Genomic DNA, 27,380 nt, shown 5'->3' with positions numbered 1-27,380 from the left:
AAATACGCATTGCATTAAGACTTAATTAATTTCATATCAAAGATAAAATCGCAGCAGCAAATCCAATTACAGTTATCTAAATCTGACATCATGAGAATACTAGTGTCTATCTTCAAAGCCTTCAATTATTTTGAAATTATTAAAAAACATGAACACGGAACAGAATTTTCTGTATCAAATTTAATCGAGTTTCATAATAATAGGAGTAAGCACGCGAACGTTTTAGGAAATATTAGTGTTTGGACTCATTTTTTGTCCAATAAGAATGGAGTATTTAAAATGAATCATAACATACTTACTTTTACTTTGGTAAATCGGCAAACTGTTAATCAGTCTAGTAAATCGACTGTTTATGAAAATACTTTCAAATACTATATACGCTGTTTAAAATTTATTAGTACGCATTTACAAAAGTAAATTGGTCGCGTTGACAATGGATATAATAATAAACCCCCTTGCAAGACTTTATTGTCATTAATCCACATTCATCACTTTTTGATGATAAATTTCCTTTTCATATTTATTAAGTGATAGATAAACATTGTGTACACATTACAGACGCAAACTTTTTGCAATTGTAAATGATTAATAATTGTTTTTAATTCCTTTCTTCCCAGCGGCGGCAAGTATATCGTCCCAGTCTGCCCAATAGGTGTCCTTGATTCTATCAAGATATGCAGTTACATTCTTGAGTTCGTCACCTGTTAAAACAATAATGAAGTTAATCTAAACAATGTTTATTTTACCATGACAAAAATATGATGTTTAGCTCGACTATTCGATAAGAATAAGAAGAGCTATCCTACTCAACCGAGCGTCGGCATCAGTGTCGGCGTCGGCGTAACCACTTATGTAAAAGTTTTTGTAACACCTCAAATATATAAGTTCATTGACATATGGCTTTGAAACTTTGCACATTTGTTCACCAATATGCCTCTAATGTGTACCAAAGAGGAGGTAACTTTATCAAGCATTTTGACAGAATTATGCCCTTGACTTAGAATTTACGTTAAAGTTTGCGTACCACCTCAAATATTTTCAAAGTCCATTGACATATAGCTTTAAATATATATGCAGAGTCCCTCGGAACTGTTGGAGCTGACTCTGCAGACGATATAGCACGGAAAAACGTGCGTTTACTCTATATTTACTATACCCCCTTACATATTTTTTTGATAAAAGTCCCCATTACATACTTTTCTTGTGATAAATAGCCCTTTCATTTTTATGGGGTGAAACATTCCCCCTAACACAACTTTCTGGTGATAAATGCATCTTTCATAACTTTTTAGTGATAAATGCACTTTTCATAACTTTCTGGTGATAAATTCCAATTTCATCTGATTATAAGTTTATGATGTTTATAACCTGTAAGTGTTTATATGATAAACAAGATTCAGCAGAATCATACAACATATCAGAGGAACACGTTAGGACGGCTCTAAAAAGCATACTGAAGAGAACAAGAGGGCCATGATGGCCCTAAAGTCGCTCACCTGTATATAGGCCCCCGGAGCGGGGCCAGTTTAAACCTCAGGGCTTTTATTTGAACAAACTTGGTAGACACCAATTAGAAGATGTTTCATGCTAAACATCTAAGGTCTAGCTTGTTGGGTTTTTTAAAAGAAGTTTTTTTTCTTTACACATATAGTTAAAAACAATGACACACCTGGGACAGGGCCAGTTTTGACCCCAGGGCTTTTATTTGAACAATCTTTGTAGACACTTACTAGACAATGTTTCATGCTTAATATCTGAACTCTAGCTTATACACATATAAGGAAAATCCATGTCCCCTGGGACGGGGCCAATTTTGACCCCAGAGCTTTTATTTGAACAAACTTGGTAGCCACTCACTAGAAGATGCTTCGTGCTTAATATCTAAATTCTAGCTATTTGATTTTTTTCAAAGAAGATTTTGTAAGTTTTTGTCATACACATATAAGGAAAATGAATGACTCCCGGGGCGAGGCCAATTTTGACCCCAGGGCTTTTATTTGAACAAACTTGGTAGACACTAACTAGAAGATGTTTCATGCTTAGTATCTAAACTCTAGCTATTTTTTTTTTCAAAAAAGAGCTTTTAAGTTTTTGTTATAAACATATAAGGAAAATGAATGACCCCCGGGGCGGGGCCAATTTTGACCCCAGGGCTCTTATTTGAACGAACTTGGTAGACATTCATTAGAAGATGCTTCATGCTAAATATCTTAGCTCTAGCTCTTTGCATTCTGTAAAAGAAATTTTTTTAAGTTTTTACTATATGCATATAGGGAAAATCAATGACCCCCTGGGGCGGGGCGAATTTTGACCCCAGGGCTTTTATTTGAACAAACTTGGTAGACACCCATTAGAAAATGTTTCATGCTAAATATCTTAGCTCTAGCTCTTTGGGTTCTTTAAAAGAAGATTTTTTAGGTTTTTACTATATCCATATTAGGAAAATCAATGACCCCCTGGGGCGGGGCGAATTTTGACCCCAGGGCTTTTATTTGAACAAACTTGGTAGACACTCACTAGAAGATGTTTCATGCCAAATATCTAAGCTCTAGCTCTTTGGGTTTTTTAGAAGAAGATATTTAAAGTTTTTTTCTTTTGGTTGCCATGGCCACCAGAGTTCTGCATGGAATGGAATTCTTTGAACAACTTTGTTAAGGCTTCACACAAGGAACATTCCTGTGAAGTTTCATTATGATCTGCCTTATGGTTTCAGAGGAGATGTCGTTTTAAAAGTGTGAACGGACAACGGACGACGTACGACGGACGACAGACGACAGACGAAGAGTGATCCAAATAGCTCACACTGAGCATATGCTCAGGTGAGCTAAAAACGGAATCGTATCCTTAAAAAAACACTTAGCTAAATAGTAAAACTGCAGGTTCAGTTTGACTGAGCCTATTCATCGACGACGATTGGTTAGTGCAAGTTATATATCAATTATCAGTTATTTTTATGAAACAGGTCCATCATAAAATTATGTAAAAAATAGGAGTTACTTCTCACAAATATTGTTCAATTAAAGAAACCAAGTTTGGCACAAGTTATTAGATAGAGGTATACAAAGCAACCTGTTAGTGCAAAATATCTAAAACATATATATGAATTGTTTGTATCACAAACAAAGGAATGTTCACTAACTTTGTAGAAGCTTATGTCCAGGACAATTTTCAGGAGTGCACCAACGTATCTGCGAAATAATTCCAAATGCTGCACAGTCTGTTTCGGTTATTGTTTCTCCCATGATGAACCTTTTATCCCCTGTACGAACAATAAAAATAGTCTTATTGTCTGCTTTCCGCCAGAAAAAAATCTACTGTACGAAAGATTAATAAGAAATATATATAAGACACAAAGAAAAAGAAAGTCATTTTTAAAAAGTTAAAAAGTGCTTAAAACATTTCGAATGATTCCCATAACAAAAACAAAAATGTAAATTTTTAAACAAATCTTTAATTATTTTGTTTCAGTTAATATTTGTAAAGTTAAAATACACGTGTACATTTGTATAATATGTAACGTATTTTTTAACTTATATGTATTATAACTTTTTAGACTTTTTCACAAACAGGAAGGCATATTAGATTTTTGAAATTAATGAAACATCAAAGTATCAATTATATTATTCATATTCACTTTCAATATAAGCAAATATTTAATATGGATCAATTTAAGAAGCGTCCGATTCCATTTTAAAAAGAACTCTTGAACACTGCGCCTACTATATCACAAAAAGAAAGTCGCATTTACAAGTATCTATAGACAACGTATGGGACAAAAATGCAACAAGGAATGGCGACATTGTAAGTCTTTTTAAGTTTTTAGCATTGTACACGAAACCTGTTGTTTCGGTAGGTGATTAAGGTTGTTGGCCACAAATGCACGTGTTTCTCTAAGATCCATGTCCTCTGCGGGTTTGTATACAGCCCGTTATTTTTACGAAAGATTGCTGGTTCTACAAGGCACGCGTTTATGCCTGAAATACTGGAGAACGGACATCTTAGTTTTTTACCCCTTATCCTTTAACCTTTGCAGCCCTACAGTTTATCTGTGATTAAAAACCATGTTTGTTAATCATATGGGGCTAGGTAGAATAATAGCTATTATACAGTATTATTATTTCAGTCTGTACCCATTTCAGACTGCAAAATAACGGAAAGAGGTTATTAAAAGTTTCCTTGTAACTATTAATTACATGATATATAAATATTGATAAGTCCCGAGCTTGTTGAACGTAATCTTCAATGCACCCAAGTGCTGCATTTACCAACACAAACCATTAAATGTTCTGGAAATAGGGTCGGAATAACATCTTTGTGTATTTAAATACGTTAGTGGGCATACAGCACAGTAAAATTCAATCACTTCTCTTAAGCATTATACAGCCTTGTTTCAAAAACTTCTTGTCTTTACAAACGCCCGTGTTTTGTTGCTTTAACCTTTATAATTTATCAATAAAACATACTATTCTATTGTAATACATGTCACATTTACGATCAATAGACTGAAATTAACCCAACAATCTAAATCATTTTAAGATACGCGATATATAGCAAAGGGAAGTTTTAAGAAAGGGAATAGTGTACAACATTCTGTGTTATATTTATAATTTACAAGTAATGGGAGGTAACTCTAGTAACAAGCATGCTCAGACATAATGCTTAACCTAGATTAAAAAAAATACGGAATTGAGCGGTATACAAACCTAGAACTTCCGAAAACTGTTTCAAATCTTTTACAACCATCTCCTGTATTTCCTCGTTACTATGACGACCGACACCCACTGTATATAGATATTTAACCGCTTGACGTTTCATAAATATTGTATAAAACAGTGCCATCAGTTTTGTAGCATTAACATAACGCATCATGTCGTCCCAACCTATAACCCATCTGGTAAAAACGTTTAACCTTTAAATATATACATGAATGTTTTGAATATTTGAAAAAAAATGCAAAGACTTGAATCACGATCGTTATAGCAACAAGTGGTATATACAAAATATAACTTAACTGGAAATGATTGTCGGACCATTTTATAGGCGCATTTTATTTTGTTATGAAAATAACTACATTGAATGAGCAAACATGTACAAATTAGTTGTAATCGACTCCGTACCTTACCCACAGGGTATCGTGGGTTTTTGGTGTTTTGATTTGCAACAAAATCCCTGCAGGTAAAGACCCACGAATAAAGAAAAAAGTAAGATAGTAAATTCTTAATGCCTCCCAATCGTTCCCCATCCTTTCTCATTTGGACTTCAAGCCAGAACTTGCGCAGTGACCATGTAGCGCCGAGGACACACGGAGGTAAAACATCACCTATTTACTACACTAAACCTCCCGCAGTGCCCAGCGTTCATGTCGCTGCTTATAACTGACTGGTACATACATTATATATAAACTTACCAATAGGTGTATTCTTCTAGCCATTTTTGTACAGCCCATGCTATGGCACGCTCTTGTTTACTAAGATGACTGTTCATGTCTATATTCAGCTGTTTGTTCAGATATTCAATAATCAGTTGGGAGTCTCCCATAGTTACACCGTTGTATTCTATCCATGGAACTTTTTTCTTTGGTCCGTTTTGGTAATTAAAATCAAGCTGAATTATAAACCACAATTTATGATTGCTTGCACCAAAGACATGGTAACTATAAAAAATATGTTACGAGGATAGAGAAACATAAACCAATACTTTCATCAGTGAGTCCAGTAATTCAAAAACCTTTCGTGGATGAATAACATAAATATGGCTAGAAACAACCATCGATTTTTTTTTTGACATTATATAACAATCTTCTTCTAATCTGTCGACCTGACCTTTGTGTGTTACAAGTTTTCCTATTGTGACACAAAAATATACTTAGTTGTTACAAAATAAAGTCATGGATGACAGAATTGATGACTGGATAAAACCATCGATGTACTTCTATGAAACTATAATATATGATAAACAAGAAAAGCATTGATGCAAAGCATCAAAGGGCGTCCAAGCAAGAAATGCAGAAAGAGAAGATGAACTAGTAGACATATGATGACAAGATATTCTTATAAACTTTTCAATGGTTAATTTGTTTTTACCAGAATGAACGGACGAAAGACATTATTCATTATGAACTTTGATTGGCATGCTAGAGATTAGAATATTACTTGTTATTTCTTTATGATCGTGATTATTAATAGCAACGGATATACATGTATACAATCATTTATAGTCCATATGTGTAACGCATGATCAACACCACACTTGTGGAATTGTCTCTTATTATGCTATCGCTATTAGCGAAGACCCCCTCTTTAGGTATCTGTTCACACTTAGTAAAAATATGACACTGGCTATATTACCATGTTGATCATGTTGAGCATAATTGTTTATTATACAATAATTGTAATACCTATTTTAATATAAAAAATACAGATTTAATGAATATTGTTTTCCTCTCTTTTTTTGTGTGTTTTATGTGCTATTTTAATACTGAGTTTTTACGTTTACTACTCTTTTTTTATCAAAATTGTAAAATGTTTTAAGAATTCAATTGTCATATTGACCGACGATTATAAGTCAAAACTTAACTAGAAAAAGTCAGTAAATTATGCTCAATCTTTCAATAAATTAAATAAAATATTTCAAAGTTGATAGTGTCATATTAATACCATAAAATGTACCTTTTTTCTCAATTATTGCATATATTTATTGTTTTTATCTCATATAGATAAAATGAAACATGCTATTGTTGTTGTTGTTGGTTTTTTTTCGAATTGTATGTTTGTGTGTAATAATAATCAATAAATTTGAAAGTTGAGTGACAAACATTCATTTTGGAAAAAAAGCTTATTTATCTGTTAAATATTTGTTCTGTTCTGTAACGATATCAAACATCTACTCCAAAACCGGGAGAGACCGGACAATAAACGTGTGATACTATTCGCCGGTCACTAGTAAATCCCGGTCAAAATAGACCGGGAGAGACCGGGAATTACCGATAGCAGTACATCCCTCTATAAATAGATTTTCGGAATGTTTAGGTCATCAACTCATCATACCATAATAACCCACTTTGTACTACAAAATGATAAATAAAAAAAGACGAAGAGACGGAAAAGGTTATTTCATGTATTGCGAAATTCTTCTTGTACATATCGAGACATTTTTTTAATCAAGCACCCTCATACCGATCGGAATGATCGGCTTTTATTATGACCGACTAAAAGGCTCGAGAAGTTGCTGTCGCCCATTCACAAAATCTGATTTCATTCCATAAGGGCGCCGCGCTTCGGCGCGGACGCCAACAAGATCAACAAGGAAAGGCGGCGTTCAATGAACGTAATCTTAAAAGTCCTAGCGTGACCTTGATCTTTAAGCTGAAACCTCATCACAAATTGTTGTAATTAACCATATAACTTTTAAACAGAAGTTATAACACAATCTGTTACTGAGTGACAAAAGGACATAAATTGGGCATCAATTTACAGTCATATCATGTAATTTGGCATTCGAGTATGAACGCGACCGTTTGGCTGCTGAGCTGAATTTGGTTCATTATAAGCAGCATCTTTATCAAAGTTCATCCATTATTGACAAATTTAAGAATACACTAAAACAATCTATTCACAATCATTTGACATACAAGTGTGACCTTGATCTTTGAACTGGATACGTGACCCCTATACGTAACACATCATGATCATGTTTTACACATTCATTTATAATATTTTTTAAATCCATCCTAGAATGACAGAATTATTGACCGGACACGAACATCAGTGAACATTTATAAACATTCATGTCATTACTTTTGATCTACATTGACGTTTTGGGTAGGGATATGATTCTTGCGTGCGACACTTTATCATTATGTCCAACACATATATGCATAATAGTCATTAAATGATTATAACAAATGTTTCAAATCAGTTTTTTTTTAGAATTAGATTTGATTTTTTTTGATGTTTGTTGTTTTTTTTCACCTGATACGGAATTTTGTTGATCCTCAGGTAGGTTTCTAGCTTCATAACAAAATGCCCCATATTCGGAATATACTTGTTTCCGGGAAACACATGCAATATCACTGTGTCTTTTGGGTAGTCTACTCCGCATATCCTGTTAAAAATATAAATGCAGTTTACTTTCTTAACTCCAAGTTGGAAAAAATATGATCATAACATAAATAAGCGACCAGAGCTTTATAAACAGTGATCACGTTTACAGACTGTGATAAAATTTTATTGAAGGTACACTGTTTAATCAATTTCCTTATACATGTTCATTTCTTTCGACAAGTGGTTTCTACTAAAATAGATGGATTCGGATGAGAAATTTATGTAAAATGTTAACATAGGTAGGTCTACAGCACTGCTATTTTGTGTAAGAAAATGACAAAAGAAAGTAAGGACAGTTTGATGCAAACATGCATGATTTAAATGAAATGATATGTAAACATACTTATATGATTATCAATAGATATCGATATTTTCAGATATTGTGAATATTCTCATAACAGAGTTATGTGCTCTTTATCGGGGTTTTTACTAGAGCTACATGTATGAAAATGCTAGAATTAACCTTGTACGTTTCCTCCATCGCTTATACAGGAAACAAGTAGCTCCAACGACAACAGCTCCTGCTGCTAAATATGATTTATTATCCTTGATAAAATCACGAGTTAAATCCATGTTGAAGGAAAATGATAATAAAAATATTTTCGTCCTATTTTTAGCCGAGATAATGTAATGAAAAGGTTAAATGCTAGAGCGTTGAAGGAAAAGATACCGGTATACGGTACACGGTATATACGTTTATTTTGTGTCATTAAAAGATATATTGGAGAAAATGATAACAAAAATGATTTAGGAAACAGTTGTTGGGTTTTTGTTTTTGTTTTTTTTATGGGGGGGGGTGTTATTTTTTTATATTTATTTCATTTTATTTTTCATTATCTTTTTTAGCTTGATCGAAGGCGTAACTGGAAACAATCTTATCTTTAGGAAAGTAGGAACTTTAACATACAATTGTTCGATTTCTATAATTCTTGAAAAAAATTTAAGACGTTAAAATTCTTACGATAGTCGATGTCAATCGGAACACTTCGGCTATTAGGGTTCACGATTGTGTCTACTTTATCTGTTGACTACTGACGTGTGCGTTTATCGCAATTGAAAGTCCATTCTCATGTGTCCGAAAAATTGATTTTCTCTATAAAAAAAATAAGATAAATTTTTGTAACTTCTTTCGATTATGTTACTATAGATGTTTACATCAACCTTCTACCTATCTCAGTCACCAGACGAACAATGTCTAAGGATAGTGACTGCACTAACAAATGTATTTTAGACATAAAAAGAACTGTATCCAACGGCAAAAATATCGCCAACAGATATACAGTTTTTTTGTGTGTGTGTTTTTTTTTAGATTTTTGTTTTCACAATGTAACACATTTATGCAGAAACATACAATATATTGAAATATAGATGTACAATTAAAGGGCATAAATCTCTTTATCTTATGAAATATTTTTGTACAATAAGTTTATTAACAGTAAAATTATATTGGTGTCATATGGTTGATTCCCGAAAAAGTTGTAGCATAGAATGTCTCTGTTATTTAATACACATGAATATTGTACGTAATCAAAATAAAATGTTCCGGAACAAAATAATATTTGCAGTTTAAAGTAGGGTTTTATTCGTTTAGCAATGATTTTGTACATGGGTCATTCGCTTTTAAGGCAATTATCTACCATGCTTTTTTGTTGTTGATTTTTTTTTTCATACAAACATTTTTGAAGTATTCAAACAATAATTCTTACAGCAGATATATAGCTTTATACACTTTAAAGAGGAACCAAAAAAAATTTTTAAGATTCTACAAAGCATATAAAGTAAGTAATACAATAGTATCTTACCAATATTGTAAAACGTTGTGGCAAAAAAAAATGAAAAGGCAGACATGTTGCAGGTGGGTGTACGCAACATGTCAACGGTACATGTGACGTGGCATACACTCGTCCCCAATCGGAACCACCTCGGTTATTATTCATAAAAACCTCGGTAAAAAAGTTCTACCACGTGGTTTCAGATGTAAACAAAAACAGAGATTGTTATTGTTGATAATGTGAAACGAATGTACGTATTTGACATCCAATGAAATATTCGGTACAATTTTTATTGAAAATATGTCTGAAAACCATTTTTTTATTTAAATATACCCATGAATTGATCAAATCCGACTAAATGTCAGCAGGTTTGCATTTTTTTGTACTTTCGGTTACTTTAACCATAATAGTAAGTATATAATTAAATGTTGTTTACTTTAATATCTATGAATTTAATTGGCAGACTTAAATTACTTGATATCTTGGGGGGAAAATCTTGTCAATAATTCACTGCATTTAATTACTTTTTGTTAACATGTTTAGTTTCTTAGCCAAGGTTATACCGAAATACCGTATCCGACGTTGTGTTCGGGGTCCTTATCCGAAGTATGACGATAGGGGTCAGAAAGTTGCGAATGACTCGTCCCCTGCATACACAATGCGAATTTATTTTTTCGGAATGCCTGTAAAAGTAACAGGGAAGGACTGAATATAAGAAGAAATTTTATTGGTCATTTTAATATTACAAACTAAAATCGTTGAATCTCATTGGTCATTCTAAAATAAAATGTAAAACGTGAAACAAGGAAAGGAACACCTTTAATAGAAGTTGTTCTTTGAAAAACAATCAATATAAATATGCTATAATTTAATTTCAATGGTAACAATGTGTGTATTTTCTTAATTGCTACAAGAAATGAGTATTATTTCATTGTTGTGCAAGCATTGCTTACATTTATTTTTGTATTGAAAACATAGAAATAACATAATTTTGCATGTTAAACAGATTTACTTCGGCCGAGTATCATTTTAAAGTATACTTATTGTTTCCTTTATTTTATTTAAATAATTTTTATAAATGGCAAAACGGCAAACTTCCGCCACATAAAACACTTCAATCTTCATTACTTGTCCCGTATTTTCCAAAAATAAAAGAAATATCATGCGTTCTTATCTGAGTTAGTATCATCATCATAGCAATAACATTTATAACCTATCATCATTATTACCATTTTCACAATAATCATAATCATCTCAATCACTATCAATATCACTACCTTAACCATTATCACCATCAACCTTTATCAACACATAACAATCGTCATCATCATCATCATCACCATCATCATCATCATCATCATCATCATCGTCAACAACAATTACAACAACATCATCATCAACAACATCATCATCATCATCACAGTCATCATTCCTTCCAGCATCAGCATCCCCACCATCATCATAACCATTACCAAAATATCACCACCACCATCACCACTGCAAACACCGCCTTGTTAATATTGAAAAGTATGCTTTAATGTCGAGCTCTGCATAAACCAGGGATATGGGATGTCATTAGTTACTTGTATTTACCATTTATGAACTGGCTCAAAGTGAATTGATCTATAATGGAAGGTTTGTAATACAATGAATATTTACGTTGAAAGTATTAAGTATTAGATATAACAACACAACACGAAAGTATTATATATGGATTTGTTTGGCAATGTAAGTTACATAATCCGATATAACATATATTTAAAAAGCAGATTATAAAATGTTCTGGAACAGTATATTATTATACATCCGACATATCGCTCATTTTAAATCACAAAAATCTTTATCAACATTTGTATCAAGCATCATTTTTGTATGTATATCCAAATGATATTGTTTTTGTTTTCTCAATATTTTAAGTACTTATGGAAAATGTATAGCAGTCACTTACAATACCTTCGATCAAATGTGTGTGAAATTTATACTAAAATATATACGGTTATAATATACCAAATATACAAAAGAATGTAGTAAATTCTGTCATATTTAGCAAAAGCGGGTATATTCTCAAGCCTGTTTTAAATAAAGTAATAAGTAGTAGATGTAACGTCGTCGTTGTTGCAGTCATATAGAAGAAGTCATCATAGTCGTAGTTATATGAGTAGTAATAGTTGTACATGTAGTAGCAGCAGTGGTGGTGGTGGTGGCAGTGTTAGTAGTGATAGTAGTCGTAGTGTAAGTGGTAGGGTGAGTGTGGTAGTTGTAGTGGTGGTGGTAGTAGTAGTAGTAGTATATGTAGTGAAAGTGGTGGCGGTGGTTGGTTTGGTAGAAGTGGTAGTGGTAGTAGTAGTGGTAGTGGTAGTAGTAATGGTGGTAGTAGTGGTGGTGGTGATGGTGGTGGTAGTAGTAGTAGTGGTGGTGGTGTTGGTAGTGGTGGTGGTGGTGGTAGTAGTAGTAGTGGTGGTAATGGTGTTGGTAGTGGTGGTGGTGGTGGTGGTGGTGGTGGTGGTAGTGGTGGTGGTAGTGGTGGTGGTGGTAGTGGTGGTAGTGGTGGTGGTGGTAGTAGTAGTAGTAGTAGTGGTGGTGGTGGTGGTGGTGGTGGTGGTGGTGGTGGTGGTAGTGGTGGTGGTGGTGGTGTTGGTAGTGGTGGTGGTGGTGGTGGTAGTGGTGGTGGTGGTAGAAGATTTAGTAGATCTGATGGTGGTGGTAGTAGTTATAGTATAAGTAGAAGTAATAGTAATAGTAGTAGGAAGTGGTCGTAGTGATGGTCCTTGTAGAGTTGTGGTGATGTTGGTGGTAGTAGTAGTTATTGTGATGGTGGTAGTGGTAGTGATAGTGATAATCGTTTAATATAATTGTCAAATCGAAAGATTTAAGTTAGACAATGAAATTTGCCGTGGTTAATATACATAAACAAGAAGGAAACCCCTCAATATTTCTAATCTGCAGGTCCGCTCTAGATATGTAAATTAGTACCGCGGTTGATTGCTGTCCAGATCTTCTATTTTAAGAAGCGAACGTCACTGCCGCGACGCTGTGTTGGAGAAGGCCTAACACTGATATGAAGCACTTTTCAAAGATAAAGTAACTGAAATACTAAGAAACTTCAAAGAATTGTATTTTTCCAATAAAAAATAAAGGCTCAAAGCAGCTTTAAATTGACTTGTTAATAGAAGTTGTTAGAAGTATGAGCATTTCCAAAAATGCTAGGAATCGCCGTTCAACCTGGCTATTTGCTTTATTTTTCGCGACTCCTTACTAAACAATAGAGCTAATGTCTCGTAATATTCCTTATATTGTTTACGTGTTTTCATCGTGGCCTATGATACAAAAGAAAAAGAACATCAAAACACCCGGTAATGTGGTTAATACTCGGAGGCTCCCCCACCTGGTACAAATCAGATAGCTTCGTGTTTCGTTGCTCTTTCTATTACTTAAAGCATGTCAATCAGTATTCCATATGATACATTACATGTTTACGACCATTCGGACAACAACACTTTGTCATATTCTGAAAATCCTCTATATTATATATTGATCCAATGGTGTCTAATATCTATCCCAAAGAACTTCAACTCTTGAAATTTAACCCCGTCATTTTTGGATCTTTATATCATAGTCGATAATAATACTGTTCACAAACAAATCTATGATGAAAGAGATGACTTTGATATTGGTATAATCAATCATCCATAATTAGATGGACATGTACCCATGCAACATCTTACTTGGTTTATGTATCTCAGTTAATTAGATTCGCTAGGACTTGTAGCCTTTTGTAGGTCCATGAGTTTTGTGGGTAGATGAGAGAAGAGATTAGGCGGATTTTGGTTGTGTAAAGGAAGGGGGTTCTTAGGGGGAACAAGGGGGAACAACTACAATTATTTTGTTCTGGTTTATCAATCAGTTTAACTTTCTGCAGTTCTATAAAACATGAAAAAAGAGATATGAAAAATGTATTTCACGTATCTAAGCCATCAAGATACAAAAAATCATCTTGCAGAGGTTTTGTTCGATCAAATAAGTGTGTTGGCTTGTCATCGTAACCGAACAACTGACAGTCCTCCCTAACAAACACTCTCAACCGTTCCATGTCTTCTATTGAGACCTGTCGATAAGACTGTACAAGAGCCTCTTCTCTTTGTTTCTTGATCGTTTCACGGTCAGGTATAGCCGCCACAGCTTTTTTAATCTCCACAATAAAGTCCTCTTCTGTAATTGTGGTTACATTGTAATGTTCATATGGAAATTCAACATGCTTAGATATATATCCTCTTATTTGAAGGTCTCGCCATGTTCTTAACATTAGTTTTTCAAAGGGGAGCCTTATTTGATCTAAAATTTTCTTCGTTTGAAATAAAAACTTAATCCGTGCTCTCGCAGTATCTAAAATAGAGTCTTTCTCGAAGTCCCCGAACTCTACGCTAACGTTTCCAAACTCTTTCTGCCATTTTGATATAAGAAAAATGGCGTCCTTTTTAAACGTTTCCATCTTTCCTATGTATTGAAAGTGTGTGCTGCAGGGGTCACATATTGAAACCATTGGTTTAAAATGAATGTCGACATTTTTGTTATTTTCATTGAGATAAATTAAGTACTTAATGAACTCTGGGAAGGTGACGTCAAATCCATAACTGGTATACACTTCGTTATTACTTTTACGAATGAGTCGAATGACATGTTTGCCTACTAGCTTCCAGTACACTACATTTGGATGATAAATCTTGCTTATATAACCTGAAAATATGCGCGAGTAAGGATTTCTAACAAACATGAAAGATGTCCCATTCTCCTCGACACGCTTTAAGTCTGTTGCTGAAAGTTTTGAAGCGTTTATTGATTTAACTTGATCTAGATTCAATTCGAAAGGTGATGAATACTTTCCTTGACTATCAAGTACAGCTAGAATTCTTTTCCAGAATGTTGATCCAACTTTTGTTATCGGACAACATAATATTAAACGATTATGCGAAACAATTGAATACTTGCTTCCATTCAAACTGGAAGAAACAGTCCTATTCGTTTTTAGACAACCTTCATCTATGACTCTTCGTCTTTCAACATAGAATGATTCCCTGTCATAAGGTTCATCGTATAAAGGGTCTGCACCGCCTCTTCTTAGAAGGATATTTTGAATATCATGTTTTAAAGAAAAGTTTCTATACTCACTTAAGATGAAATATAATCCTGAAAATACATGTATATGACATAGCCTGTATCTACTATAATCTAAATAACCTTACTGACATTTTTGTTTCTGGATATTTTAGTTAAAACGTTTAAATGTAAACAAACCACAACAATAAAATAACCACAACGCTTTACATTTTAACGATTTTATCATCACAATATTACATTTTAAGATAGTCGGACAATTAGAACATTGAAACAAATTCGTAATTAGTAAAATGTGATTGATAACGAGAGGAACATTCAAAAAATCAGCCAAACTTAAAACCGAATTAGATAAAAAAAAAAAACTTGTTTGTTTTGCATCTAAGATTAAATTTGCTTGCATATCAGACATAAATATCTACTGTTTGCACGGTTGCTAAGTCAAAAATAGAAAATATAGGAATCCCTAAAGAAAGTCCAAACTGGCAAAATTGAAAATGTTGATGGCTGGGTTTGATTGTGCCTGTTCATGGACGGTACTGTCAAGTGCAAAAAATATGATAAACAAGATCAACAAGGAAAGGCGGCGTTCAATGAACGCAGCCCCCACCCGACCCAGCAATAAGCGCAAGCGGCAAGAAGCCCAGAAGGACCCCAAAGAAAAATTATCTTCTCAACCCTTAGCACGGGCTTAAGCAGAAATCAACATTTAAACATGAAATGGTTATAAATTGACTTTTTACATCATCCGCAGATGTGTACATATGGCGATAATCATGTAACCTTAACTGTGACACTTCCGTGCCATTCCATGAAAATGGTCACCAGGTAATAGAAAGCGTGTGCCCTAAAAAAGAAAACAGTGGGCGGAACTAAACAATATAGAATTTGAAAGAGGAACAGAGGTTTGTTTCATTTGTTTCATTTTACGCCTTTTCCCAACAATATTTCAGTCATCTAGGCAACAGAGGTTGAGAAGCCTGAATATCACAGGTATGACGTCAAAAGACAAAGTTAAAAAACAGGCAACACAGCCTAAGGGTGATTCAACATTATTCAAGAAAGAATACTGGAACCACTCAAGTAGAATAATTATGCAAAAAGAATTTAAACTAAAAATACCAAACAGACAACAATAATGTCGTGCTGAACGATATTTAAGTCGCGCGTAAAAGACGTCATTCACACTCGCCTTTGAATGAATTGCGTTTTAGAATGATGTCATTTCTTCGTTATAAAGTTGTTTATTCATACCCTACTTAAAGAAAAATGTGCTACATGATAATATAAGTTTTCACAATTTTTTTTCCGAAATCTGATTAATATTTGATATGCAAGTAAAAGAATCAAATACTGGTTGTCGCCACAGACGGGAATATCTAGCTCTCGGGTAACTGTTTAGCGGAAACTCTGCAGGGCCTCATAATCGTCGTAAACAGTGACCCTCGGGCTAGATATTCCAGTCTGTACCGGTAGCTGGTGTAAGATCCTGATAATATATACATTGCTTTGAAGTACGTATTTATATAATAACCCGTCATAAATCTTATCAGCTCACAAGCAGAAGCAAAGTAATGAAATGATTAAAAGTATACCTTTAATAGCCATGAACAAGCAAATAACACATATTAAATATTTTCCTTTTTCAAGGTGAAGTTTCATTTTCAATTTATTCTAAAGTAAATCTGTCAAATTAAGCCAAGAAACGCCAATAAAATGCCACCTATGCAAACTCACAAATGCTGATAACGTTAACTTGGTAAAGAAAATACACTTGATTTTAAGCATTTATAGTCTTATGTAATCGATGGAATCAAAATTAAAGAACCAGATGTCACAATGTATATATCAATCGGACGATGAGACAGATGGAAAATTCTTGCGCGTTAGGAATTAACATAACAAATATTGCAGATGTTTTATGAAATGCCAAAAATGATGATAATGTATTATATTAATCGTGAAAAATGATTTGTGTTTGGATGCGTGCGAGTGTGCGATTTGTGCGTGTGTGTTTTAATGTTTCCAGTATAGTGTCACACTGTTAGTGAGGTCATATAATGTTGAATATATGTGCGATTAACCCTGTTCAGGCTGCGATAAGAAGAATTGTGCGACTGGAAAAGAAATAACATTGTTTATTACTATTTGTAAGTGTTAGTTTCCTCAATCCTTACTGTTATAATTATTATATACAATTAGCAATTACATTGTATGAACACATGAGTGTACAATGTATTCTTAAGTTATGGGAAGTAAAAACTCGTTTTAAAACTGAAGCTCCTCAATTTTCCCTATTATCTTCCTGTTTTGACTAGGTTTTTAAAGTTAGAAATATCAGTATTAAAAACGTTAGATTGAAAATAACATACTTTTCCCCTAAGACTAATGATCCCTAATTTGATAATACATCTTGGTGCACTTGATTATAAGCATCAGGAATGGGCCAAATATAATAGATATTGGACTCGGTTTCGCAGACAAGGTTATTTCTATAGTTAATGTAAGTTTTCATTTTAAACATATTTAATAATTTTTCTTATCAATTTTCATTCCAGATTAGATTTTTTTGGAGGGCAAATTTTCAAGACTACAAATACAATGTAATTTTATTACACATTGTTTCTACGGTCTGCAAACATTTATTTCCAAGCAAAGTAGCGCACAGTAAACATTTAACAGCAACACAAACATATTCTTTACAATTTGTAGATAATGAACACATATTTAAGAACTTATTATTAAAATATTTTAAACTCCATTTTGTTCTGATTTATTCCCTTAAGACTTTGATATTTAAAAAAAAAGAATGAAGTTACAATGATTTAACATTTGATAGTTTCATTTGCAATTATTCCATAAAGGTGCCCTCACACATAAACCACGACCTTACTGCGACCTGAAAACTAGTAAAATAGCATTTTTCTTTCGAAAATCGTTGGTTTTCTTCCAAATTTCTCTCGCAGACGGTCCGGGGCTCTGCAGTCTTGTGTTCAGTACGTTTTCTCTATGTCCTCAATACGACCCTTCTACATCCATGGCGTTTCCACTGCGACTGTATTGCGTTCCCAAGGCGACCCAACGGCGATCATCGGCGACCCAGCTGCGACTGTGCTATGTTCTCTGCGTCCTTACGGCGACTCTACGACGACTATTTCGTTTGTCCGGCGACTGTCCTGCGACTGTACGACGACCCTACTACGTTCTTGCTACGTCTATAAAAACAATACTTTTGCCAGTAAATTTCATTCTGAGTCTGACCTTACGGCGTCCTAAGTACGAGTGTACTACGTGTATTGCGTTCTTATTGCGTCCTTACGATGCTGCTGCGACTATGGCGACTCCACTGCGATCCCACGGCGACCTAACCAGGACTCAGCAAGAACGCAGAGTTTCTGCGACTGTTTTGTGCATGTTCAAAATAGTCGCCGACGGTCTGCGACCTTGTGCGTCCTTGGGTTCCTCGCTACGACCTCTCTGCGTCCCTGCTGCGTCCATGGCGACTGTGCTGTGTCCTGGGTCGTAGCAAGGTCGCAGTAAGAACGCAGTAAGGTCGCGAGGTATGTGTGAGGGCAGTATAACAAACAGCAAATTTGCCATAAAAACATATTTATTTTCAAATGTATCTATTATCTATCTTTCATTATATATTCAAAAGAGAGGCTGGGATAATTCTAATTATCTGATAAGTGAATACAATAAGAATTTCCCCACCACATACGTGTTAACAAAAGAGCACATGTCAATGTTTGTGGCAAAATCGATTGATATTCAAGTAAAAGGTCAGAGTACAGCTCCGTTAAGAAAACTCAGCTATCAAATGTCTTAAACAAAAAAAATATCGATACTTCTCTAGAAACGTTACACTACACCATAACTTTTAAACACTTGTTTGATTAGAGTCTATTAAAACTTTCCTTTTAATCTACCCAATTGAGCGGCTGCTACCAAATTTGGCTTTTTTTCAGAAATAAATAAGGTGATATTGTAAAATTTTAAACTCTTCATCGCGAAGTTTTAATTTTATTACACTTACACGTCCCAATTTTTTTTAAAAAGTTTCGTTTTTAATCTATTGGGCTAACCTTAAATCAATTTGTCAATTGGCCTCTAACATATAAGATACTTCAGATATTTCACATGTATGATCGAACACGAGATTCATGATATCCTGTATTGAAAACTTAGATAGTTTTAAACAGTAAACATTTTTATTTATAGTAAGAGTTTAAAGGAAAAGCACAAACAATACCTAAACTATCTCAAAATATAGAACGAATTATCCTTCTTCCTACTTTTATTATCTTAATTGTTAATATAATCATCATCATCATCATCATCATCATTATCAACAACAACAACAACAACAACACTATTTTCTTATACATGTATATATCTTTATGTATATTCATTTATTTATTTTAAGTTTAATGTATTATTTCCTTTTTGCTCATCTTCTGGAGTGTGTAGTTTTAATTATGACACTTATATTTTCGGACATGTTTGATGATTCATTTGAAGTACCTCGGAATATTAAAATAATTATATTTTCAAGTGTCATTTATGTTTTCTGCGTTTTTAAGCTATTTAAAGGAAGTTTATGATTGTTAATGTCAAATATCTCGGTTTAATGATTTGACACAATATCTGGAAGTTTAATCATAAGAAGAAACAACAGTGCCGTTTCGTATCGTAATTTAACTGAGAAATGTTCAAATGACGGGACTATTTATTCCAGGCTTGATTTTTTTATTTGCCAAGGCGGTGAATCGTAAGTTATTATTAAACTTAATTTTTCAATGTTGTTCGGTGTTATTCTTGTTGCTCGTGTAATTGCTATTGATGTTGGTATTGGTGATGTTGTTATTGTTGTTATTGTTATAATTTCCGCTGCTGTTGCTGCTGCTGATGATGATGATGATAATGATATTGATGCTGTTGTTGTTGTTGCTGTTGTTGATATTGTTGCTGCTGCTGCTGTTGATGATGGTGATGATTATATTTTTGTTGTTGTTGGTGGTGTATTTAGTGTAAATGGTATTGTCAGTGACAAAGGTGTTAGTTAAGGTGGTTGCTGCTACTATAGCGGTGGTGGTGGTAGATGTGGCCGCATCAACATCATCATCATAATCATTTTATTCAATTATCAATTGAATTCTTCCACATGTTTCAAAGACTGATTTTTTATTTTTGCATGCCTCCAGATAGCAAAATTATTTCAAGAAATCAAATTTTAAAAAAAATTCAACTTTTTTAGGAAAAGTTAAAAATTTTAAAAATTCTTGATTAGTGTTCGGGGGTTATGCTCGTTTAAAAACGAACCATATATGACCCGTCTGACAAAACCAAACAAAAATTGGTTTGCGACCCCGCATGGATCCCGACCAGTCGGGACATCGCGCAGTCGATCAATCGGGTCCCCTGCTGTTTGCTTCATTTCTCTCCTTGTATAGGGGTTTTTAAGGGGGAAAGCATGGGTCCTGATCAGACTGCGCGGATGTGCCGACTGGTCTGGATCCATGCTGGTCGCAAACCCCCATTATGTTGGTTTTGTCATGACGCGGCTCATGTTTCTCCTGCATGACTCAAGCAATAAGCGATGTGTGTGCATAATATGACCTTTATTTGGGAATTTACGTAGATTTTAAGTGCTGTTTGCAATGTGTTAATCAATTTTTTTTAACTTCAAAATGACCTATTATTACTTTTATTATAAATAGATTTTCGAAATTCTTCATAAAATTTTGCATGAATCATTAGACATGCTGCTTAACTTTAATGTGAAAGTTTTCTAAGAACTCGTGTATACATTCGTGTTGTTTTTGTGTGTGTGTGTATTTTTTTCTTTTTTTTTTTTATTTCCTTATTAAACTTACTGACTTATCATGTCAAACCAAAAACACACAAATGATAAAAAAAACACAAGATGTAAGCGCTTCAAATAAATTTTACAGAGATGTAATTTTGAGTCCATGAATTTACGATTTCACCTTCATAAATTCACGATTTCAAAATCATCACAAAATTTCAATATCACAAAATGTAAAACTAATTAACAAAAAAAAACAATTTTCATATCGTTTCCTTGGTGCAGTATTAAACAGTTTAATTGTATTAACAAGGTTAGCTTTTAAAAAAGCTAGTAGCGACTCGCTTCGTAATTTTTTTTCAGGGGTGCGTTTAAATGTAAAAATGACAGTTCTGTTAGCTGAAGAGACTTCAGCGAACATCAAAATAAAAGTGACATAAAGTAATGGAAGCCAGTTTCACTCAGTTTAACAAAGAGGAATTTGAGTATATATGAAGATGCATGTAAACAGATAGAATGAAGTTCCTATGTCTATGCACATTTACTATATGGCCTTTTGACCTTGACCAAATAAATGTTAGATAGGTAGAATTCATTAAGGTCTCTTTATACGAAGTTAAGTTGTAGTCTTTGATTTTTCCAATTAATTAGGCATATAATAATAAGTATTGTGATTTTTAAGTTTGTTGATAAATAGCTCTAAATATATTTATATCCAAAGTTTAATTAACTTAACGTTCATTACATACAATAAAAAAACTTAACGTTTAATGGCCTTTCATTACGACAATAATCAACACAAATATAGTTTATAAGCTTTTCCTCTATATCTTATACGATCCCGGATCCCGGCCAGTCCGGGCGTCCCGGATCCCGGCCAGTAAATACATACACTAAATACCGGAAAGGATAAAATGACCGGAAAAAAGGAAAAAGAAAAAAATGCACAGAACCAGGTGTACACTGATGTTAATTAACAAAAACAAAAACTTACTACAGAGGAACAGGTGAAATCGCTAAATCAAAAGTCAGTGTTAATATGATTTATTGAAAAGAATTCATGAAAACAAACATTTTTAATCATCATAATATCTTTGCGCTCAAAACAATACTTGCTGCTTTTTAAATATGGCGTGAAAATTGAAGGTTTTTTGACGCTATGTAAGATTAAATTTGATTGGCTAAATAATTTTGGATCCTAGCCCTGATAGATAAATTTTTATAGAAAGCTGGAAGCCAAGCTTCGATTAAATATTTGGATAGCTTCGGAGTTTTAGGTTGTTTCTCAGTAAAATCCTACCGTAATACCGGCTCGCCGTGGCGAGCCGGCACCAGTTACTGCATTAAGGCGATGATATAGAAATTTGACAGAGATGTGCGATCCAATAGATTTATTGTGTGGTACATTGTGTAAATGGTGGATCTTATAAAAGGGACGTACATTTGCTAAATTATTGCATCCATTACATTTTGCTCTAGTGATAGCTTTTGCTTATAATATAAAATGCTTGTCTTTAAAAATTGTGCTCGTCTTTAAAAATTGTCTTATATAGTATAAAAATAAAGTAAATATCTAATCTTTAATTTCTAATTAATATTTTTATAAGCTCTTACAGAAACACCCGGTTTTATTGGATGCTACAAAGATATAGCAGGAAGAACTATTACTGATGCTTTAAGGCATAAAATAATGAAGAGAGATGCTTATGTATTAGAATGTATCAACTATTGTGCAAGAGCCCATTATAGATACGCCGGGGCAAAGGTAATGTAATAAGGTGTTAGTTTAATCATACTCATTTTAGATCTTGCAACTTACATCAATCACTTTTCGGTCTGCTTCTTGGACCCGAATAGGACTCGAACCGATGTTCCTTGGGTTGACAGGCAGATACTTTAACCACTCGGCCATCTCCCCCTTATAAGATGTAAGCTATAACTAGCGAATTATACTAGTAGTGTATATAAAAATCTGTTAAAATTACATTAAAGTTATTAACACAATTTGTGCCTTTGTTTGATTTTTATCAAGACAAATAATGTCAACAGTTTAAAGACAACCAGATTTCCCTGAAATGTAAAAACAAGAAATGTTTTAAATTGACTTGTCAAAAGTGTTTGTTATATAATAAGAAATCAGACAGGGCGCAGTGTTATTCTTTGGATATTATTGCAAAATTAACATATACCATTTAGATCACTTTCCATTTACTAGCCCGCCTCTTTCTATGCTTTATTTTACTATTCGTAAGGCAATTTTGTAAATAGACCACTATAATAAATGATCTAATTAACAATTAACGATATCTAATAATAATAAATAATAATTAATAATAATCTATCCTTTAGACGACCTTTAAAAACACATGGAATATCAAATTTGAATGAGGCCGGTGACTCTTAACAGTTTTCGCTTGAAATATTATCATGCAGAGTTGTAATAAATTCTATTGTGTAGTGTTCATTCTGTAACATGTATTAATGTGACCGTAGCATAAAACGAACGATTGAAAATCCCATAAAAAGCCCGATACTTTGTTCAGTATTTAATCTTTTCATGACTTTACTAAAAAGATTTTAATAAAATATGTGTTTATACCTTTTCATGAAAGTATCACAGGCAACACATGAACTGTTATTGTGGCAACAAAACACGATATCATAATGTTGAATCAAAGTGCGATTATTCTTGCCCAGGCAGCGGTAAAAAGGAATGTGCGGGAGCAGGAGAAATAACATTGTTTACAACTGTTTGTAAGTTTTTTTTGTTTCTTCAATTCTTAACGGTTATAAATATAACATAACTAAATTGTAGTTTCACATTGATGTACCAAGGACATTTTGATAAAGGGAAGTACATACTCGAATTTAAAACTCGTACGTCATCAATTTTCCAATGGCTCTCTTGTTGCGGCTAGGCTTTTTAAAAAATTGAATTAATACTTAAATGTATAATACAGTAATTATATAATATTTATTACTGAACAAAATTTTCTTACTCATAGTTATAACGTAATACAGTAAGAAAATTACATACATATCATTTATTTATTTATTTATTTATTTATTTATTTATTTATTTATTTATTTATTTATTTATTATTTATTTAAAAATAGTTAAAAGTTTGAAAAGCTTCACCAATTTGCTGTGGAATATCTTTCTTTATATTGCGCGCAATCAAAGGCTGACCTTACGTACGCCTTTTCCAGCCCTTCTATGTAAACAGTCGAAGAGTGCTGTGTTTTTCCGTTATACTGTCGCTGACGCGTTATATGGGAGAATATAGCACTGCTGACATGTATGAAATATATGTACCCTCGTTCATCGTATCAGAAACTTGTATGACTAATATACTTACACGCTCTACACAACTCCCTAATATAGTATCAAAAGATAGGACAGTCAATTTAGTATATTTAATGAGAGTAGATTCAATATCGAATTTAATTAACTCGTTCTAAAAATAAAAACATCAGTCGTGTACATAATCTATATCTACTTCACGCGTATCCAATTAAAAGCAGTATTACGGACATGAAGTATAACTTATATCCACTTATACAGAAAAAAACGGTAAACGGACGGACAGACGGACATTTATGTTTTAAAGACGAGCCGACTTTCTAATGTCTGTTGTATTTAAAGTTCATATGCAGTCGTCATGTTGAATGACACATTATACGAACAGATCAGATAATTGAGGATTTCAAAAAACAACAATAACAAAACACAGCTGTTTTCCATAGCATCTTATTTAATTTCGAACACTATTCGCTGAAAAGCGATGAATAATTATTTTAATAAATCTTCGAGGAATAGTTATAAGTCCCCAGCCTTGAATACATAGTTACACGTTTAGAATTCCTAAATATGTTGAACTGTTAGGTTGCATAGCCAATAGGTCATGCTTTTATTGGATTTTCGAATATCGATAACATGTGTTTTGTGTATTTTTAATTCTCAATTTACCTGTTTAAAAATTGTAACGTCTACTTTAGACGATGGAAAAGACGACGAAAGTGACGGTAAAAATGATGATGAATATAACAATGATGGTGACGATGAAAATGACGATAAAAATGATGATGAATATAACGATGAAGGTGACGATGAAAAAGACGGTGTAAATGACGATGGAAACACAACTCCAATTATCATATCTGTCATAATCCTTGTAGTCATAGCAACTGGGGCTGTCATTTTCTGGAAAAAATGGTAATTTATAATGTGGATAACAATGATTATCATAAATTATCACTAAAAAGATGCATTATTCACGATTTAAGTTTTTAATCCATCCTTATGGTTTTATTATAAGTTTTTGCATTTATATACAAGTTAAACGTTTAAATTAGTTTTTAGTTAACAAGACTTAAATAAGACTTAAGATATGTATGAGTAGCTTAGCTTTTAGTATTATAGATTTGTTTTGTTACAATAAAATTTGCATGTTTGTATGATTAAAGGCAAAGATGTCATAATGACAAACAACGATTCCCTGAAGTAAAGCCTGTCCAAAGAACAGCAACACAAGGAAACGCAATGTTCCAAAATCTTCCAGAAATATCAACGTCGATTTATTCAACCGAAACAGCTGACAACCCTTACAATTACACAGAGATAACAGATTTTCAAAATTCACCAACCAGTCCAAAACCTGTCCTTGATGTCTCTGAAACGATGTCAAAAGGCTTATATGACCGTGCTAATTCAAGACCACCTCTAAACGCACCAAGCCATTCGAATTACAATCATATTATGATCAACAAAGATGGATTGACTTCCGAAAACAGTTATTCGTGTACGGAAAATCTTCGTAGACATGAAGTTCTTCTATCGAGACTAGGGAAGAATAATGAAGGCACATATAACACGCTGACTGAGGATGCCCATATAAATGTAAACGGTGACTTATATAACCATGCAGGTGTGAGATTATTTTCCACCAATGTCAATAAGCATGGAAGCAAAGAATATTGCCATTTAACAAGCGTGGAGAGAGAACACAAATGATATAAAGAATATGTCGTAATAAAATTAATTTGATAATGATCTATTAAAGTGGACACAAAAAGCTGTGAAAGGGTGGCACTTTTTAAGATATTCATTTTTTTGTTAAGTTAGTCAAGTAAATCTAATCCCAATCCAAGCCCCAGGTGTTTTGCATTATGTTGCATTAAAACTGTGATTATTTGAATTCCAAAACGTATTCAAAACTGTAAAGCAAGCATACTTGTAAATCAAAAAGATATATTGTGTTTTATTAGCTCAAACTTTTAATTCGTCAATGTCCGTGTTTATCAAAAAGGGACCAACAGTGTTCAAACCGTTACAAATCGAAGTATACTTATTTTCACCTACAATGCGGTTAAAATATAATATAAATTTATGTGTGCTGGTTTGCTTTTAACATAGAGATACTCACATCTTTTGTAATACTCTATCGGTCGCTCCATTTAACATGCTTCCTTGGATATCAACCTACTGCCCTATCAGTGTTGTGTTGGTGAGTGACAAATGGCCATTAAACTCAATTTCCGAGATCAGTTTTCACGGCGACATTTTACCTCGGCTGATGATCAAATCATTAAATCTGATGCTCACATTATTGAGCAAGTACGCGGAAAAAACTTGCAGTAATTGCTTACAGTTTGACATGAACGATCTTTTAGGACACAATAAAAAGCATTAGAGATATAACTACAATTATAAACAACGTTGTTTTTTTAAATAATAAAATGTTAGTTAAATAATGGCCTTATTTCTTAGTTATACAAGTATTTGGTTGAAGTTGACGGTCATTCAATCAAACGCTTCAATCAAATAATTACTATTATGTTAGACATGTGTACATTTATCATACTTTATATATTTCACCACGTTCAAAATTTGATTAAAACAGATCTTAAACATTTTGGTGTCAAATCTTAGATAATTTATAAGGGAAACAACACAGACAACTTTGCAGAGCCCTTCTTAGCCTGTTATATCAGACCCTAGCGTTGTATTCTCTATTTGAGCTGCGTCATGACAAAACCAACATAATGGATTTGCGACCAGCATGGATCCAGACCAGCCTGCGCATCCGCGCAGTCTGATCAGGATCCATGCTGTTCGCTTACCAACTTTATAACAAGTGGAGAAACTGACAGTGAACAGCATGGATCCTGATCAGACTGCTCGGATGCGCAGGCTGGTCTGGATCCATGCTGGTCGCAAACCCATTATGTTGGTTTTGTCATGACACGGCTCATTTATTCGTAATCAGGCACAACGTTTATATACATGTATAGCTAGGTGGAATTGCCTTCATAAAAATGAAAACATCACTATGTATATTAAAATTATTCAAACACGCAAATTCTATTAGAAATAGAACATCAGAAACTAAAAGGTTTTGTATGTGCAATGTCACATGTGCTCTGAATTGAATATTTTAGAGTACTTTAACTTGCAAAAGTTGAAGAGAAGTTAAACCTTCCTAGGCACTACAGTATAGAAATTTAATAGTACTGTCCCCAGGAATATAGCTTTGGATGTTTAAATATTTTGAGTATCAGAAAGTTCTGAATCAACCTAGGCTA

At 33.5% G+C, this 27,380-nt stretch overlaps 3 protein-coding genes across 5 annotated transcripts; 1 reads left to right on the top strand and 2 right to left on the bottom strand.

The window, feature by feature from the left end:
• Nucleotides 1-376: 376 nt before the first annotated feature.
• On the bottom strand, nt 377-8,752 carry LOC132756004 (failed axon connections homolog). The gene is made up of 6 exons (XM_060746948.1): nt 8,566-8,752; nt 7,971-8,103; nt 5,408-5,604; nt 4,704-4,909; nt 3,140-3,259; nt 377-701 (listed from the first exon to the last, which is right to left on the bottom strand). The coding sequence occupies exons 1-6, from the start codon at nt 8,673-8,675 to the stop codon at nt 586-588; spliced, it is 882 nt and encodes a 293-aa protein (XP_060602931.1). The 5' UTR covers nt 8,676-8,752; the 3' UTR covers nt 377-585.
• Nucleotides 8,753-13,761: 5,009 nt separating this feature from the next.
• Nucleotides 13,762-16,730, bottom strand: LOC132756011 (carbohydrate sulfotransferase 11-like). The gene is made up of 2 exons (XM_060746956.1): nt 16,582-16,730; nt 13,762-15,058 (listed from the first exon to the last, which is right to left on the bottom strand). The coding sequence occupies exons 1-2, from the start codon at nt 16,646-16,648 to the stop codon at nt 13,833-13,835; spliced, it is 1,293 nt and encodes a 430-aa protein (XP_060602939.1). The 5' UTR covers nt 16,649-16,730; the 3' UTR covers nt 13,762-13,832.
• A 143-nt stretch (nt 16,731-16,873) lies between these two features.
• LOC132756003 (uncharacterized) lies at nt 16,874-26,810 on the top strand. Of its 3 annotated transcripts, none has more exons than XM_060746946.1 (5): nt 16,874-17,136; nt 22,403-22,560; nt 23,408-23,549; nt 24,795-25,011; nt 25,263-26,810. In XM_060746946.1, exons 2-5 carry the CDS (start codon nt 22,486-22,488, stop codon nt 25,807-25,809), a joined length of 981 nt encoding a protein of 326 aa, XP_060602929.1. In that variant the 5' UTR covers nt 16,874-17,136; nt 22,403-22,485; the 3' UTR covers nt 25,810-26,810. The 3 variants fall into 3 exon arrangements, with proteins under 3 accessions (XP_060602929.1, XP_060602928.1, XP_060602927.1); XM_060746945.1 differs by lacking the exon at nt 16,874-17,136 and adding an exon at nt 19,456-19,757 and having other exon boundaries at nt 22,412-22,560; XM_060746944.1 differs by lacking the exon at nt 16,874-17,136 and adding an exon at nt 19,457-19,757.
• The last annotated feature ends 570 nt before the right edge of the window (nt 26,811-27,380 follow it).

The sequence above is a fragment of the Ruditapes philippinarum genome, unplaced genomic scaffold (genome assembly GCF_026571515.1).
Source record: "Ruditapes philippinarum isolate M1 unplaced genomic scaffold, ASM2657151v2 ctg3206_1_1_1_1, whole genome shotgun sequence".
Taxonomy (NCBI): domain Eukaryota; kingdom Metazoa; phylum Mollusca; class Bivalvia; order Venerida; family Veneridae; genus Ruditapes; species Ruditapes philippinarum.
The sequence above is the reverse complement of the archived record's forward strand: the minus strand, read 5'-3'. Positions and strand labels throughout refer to the sequence as shown.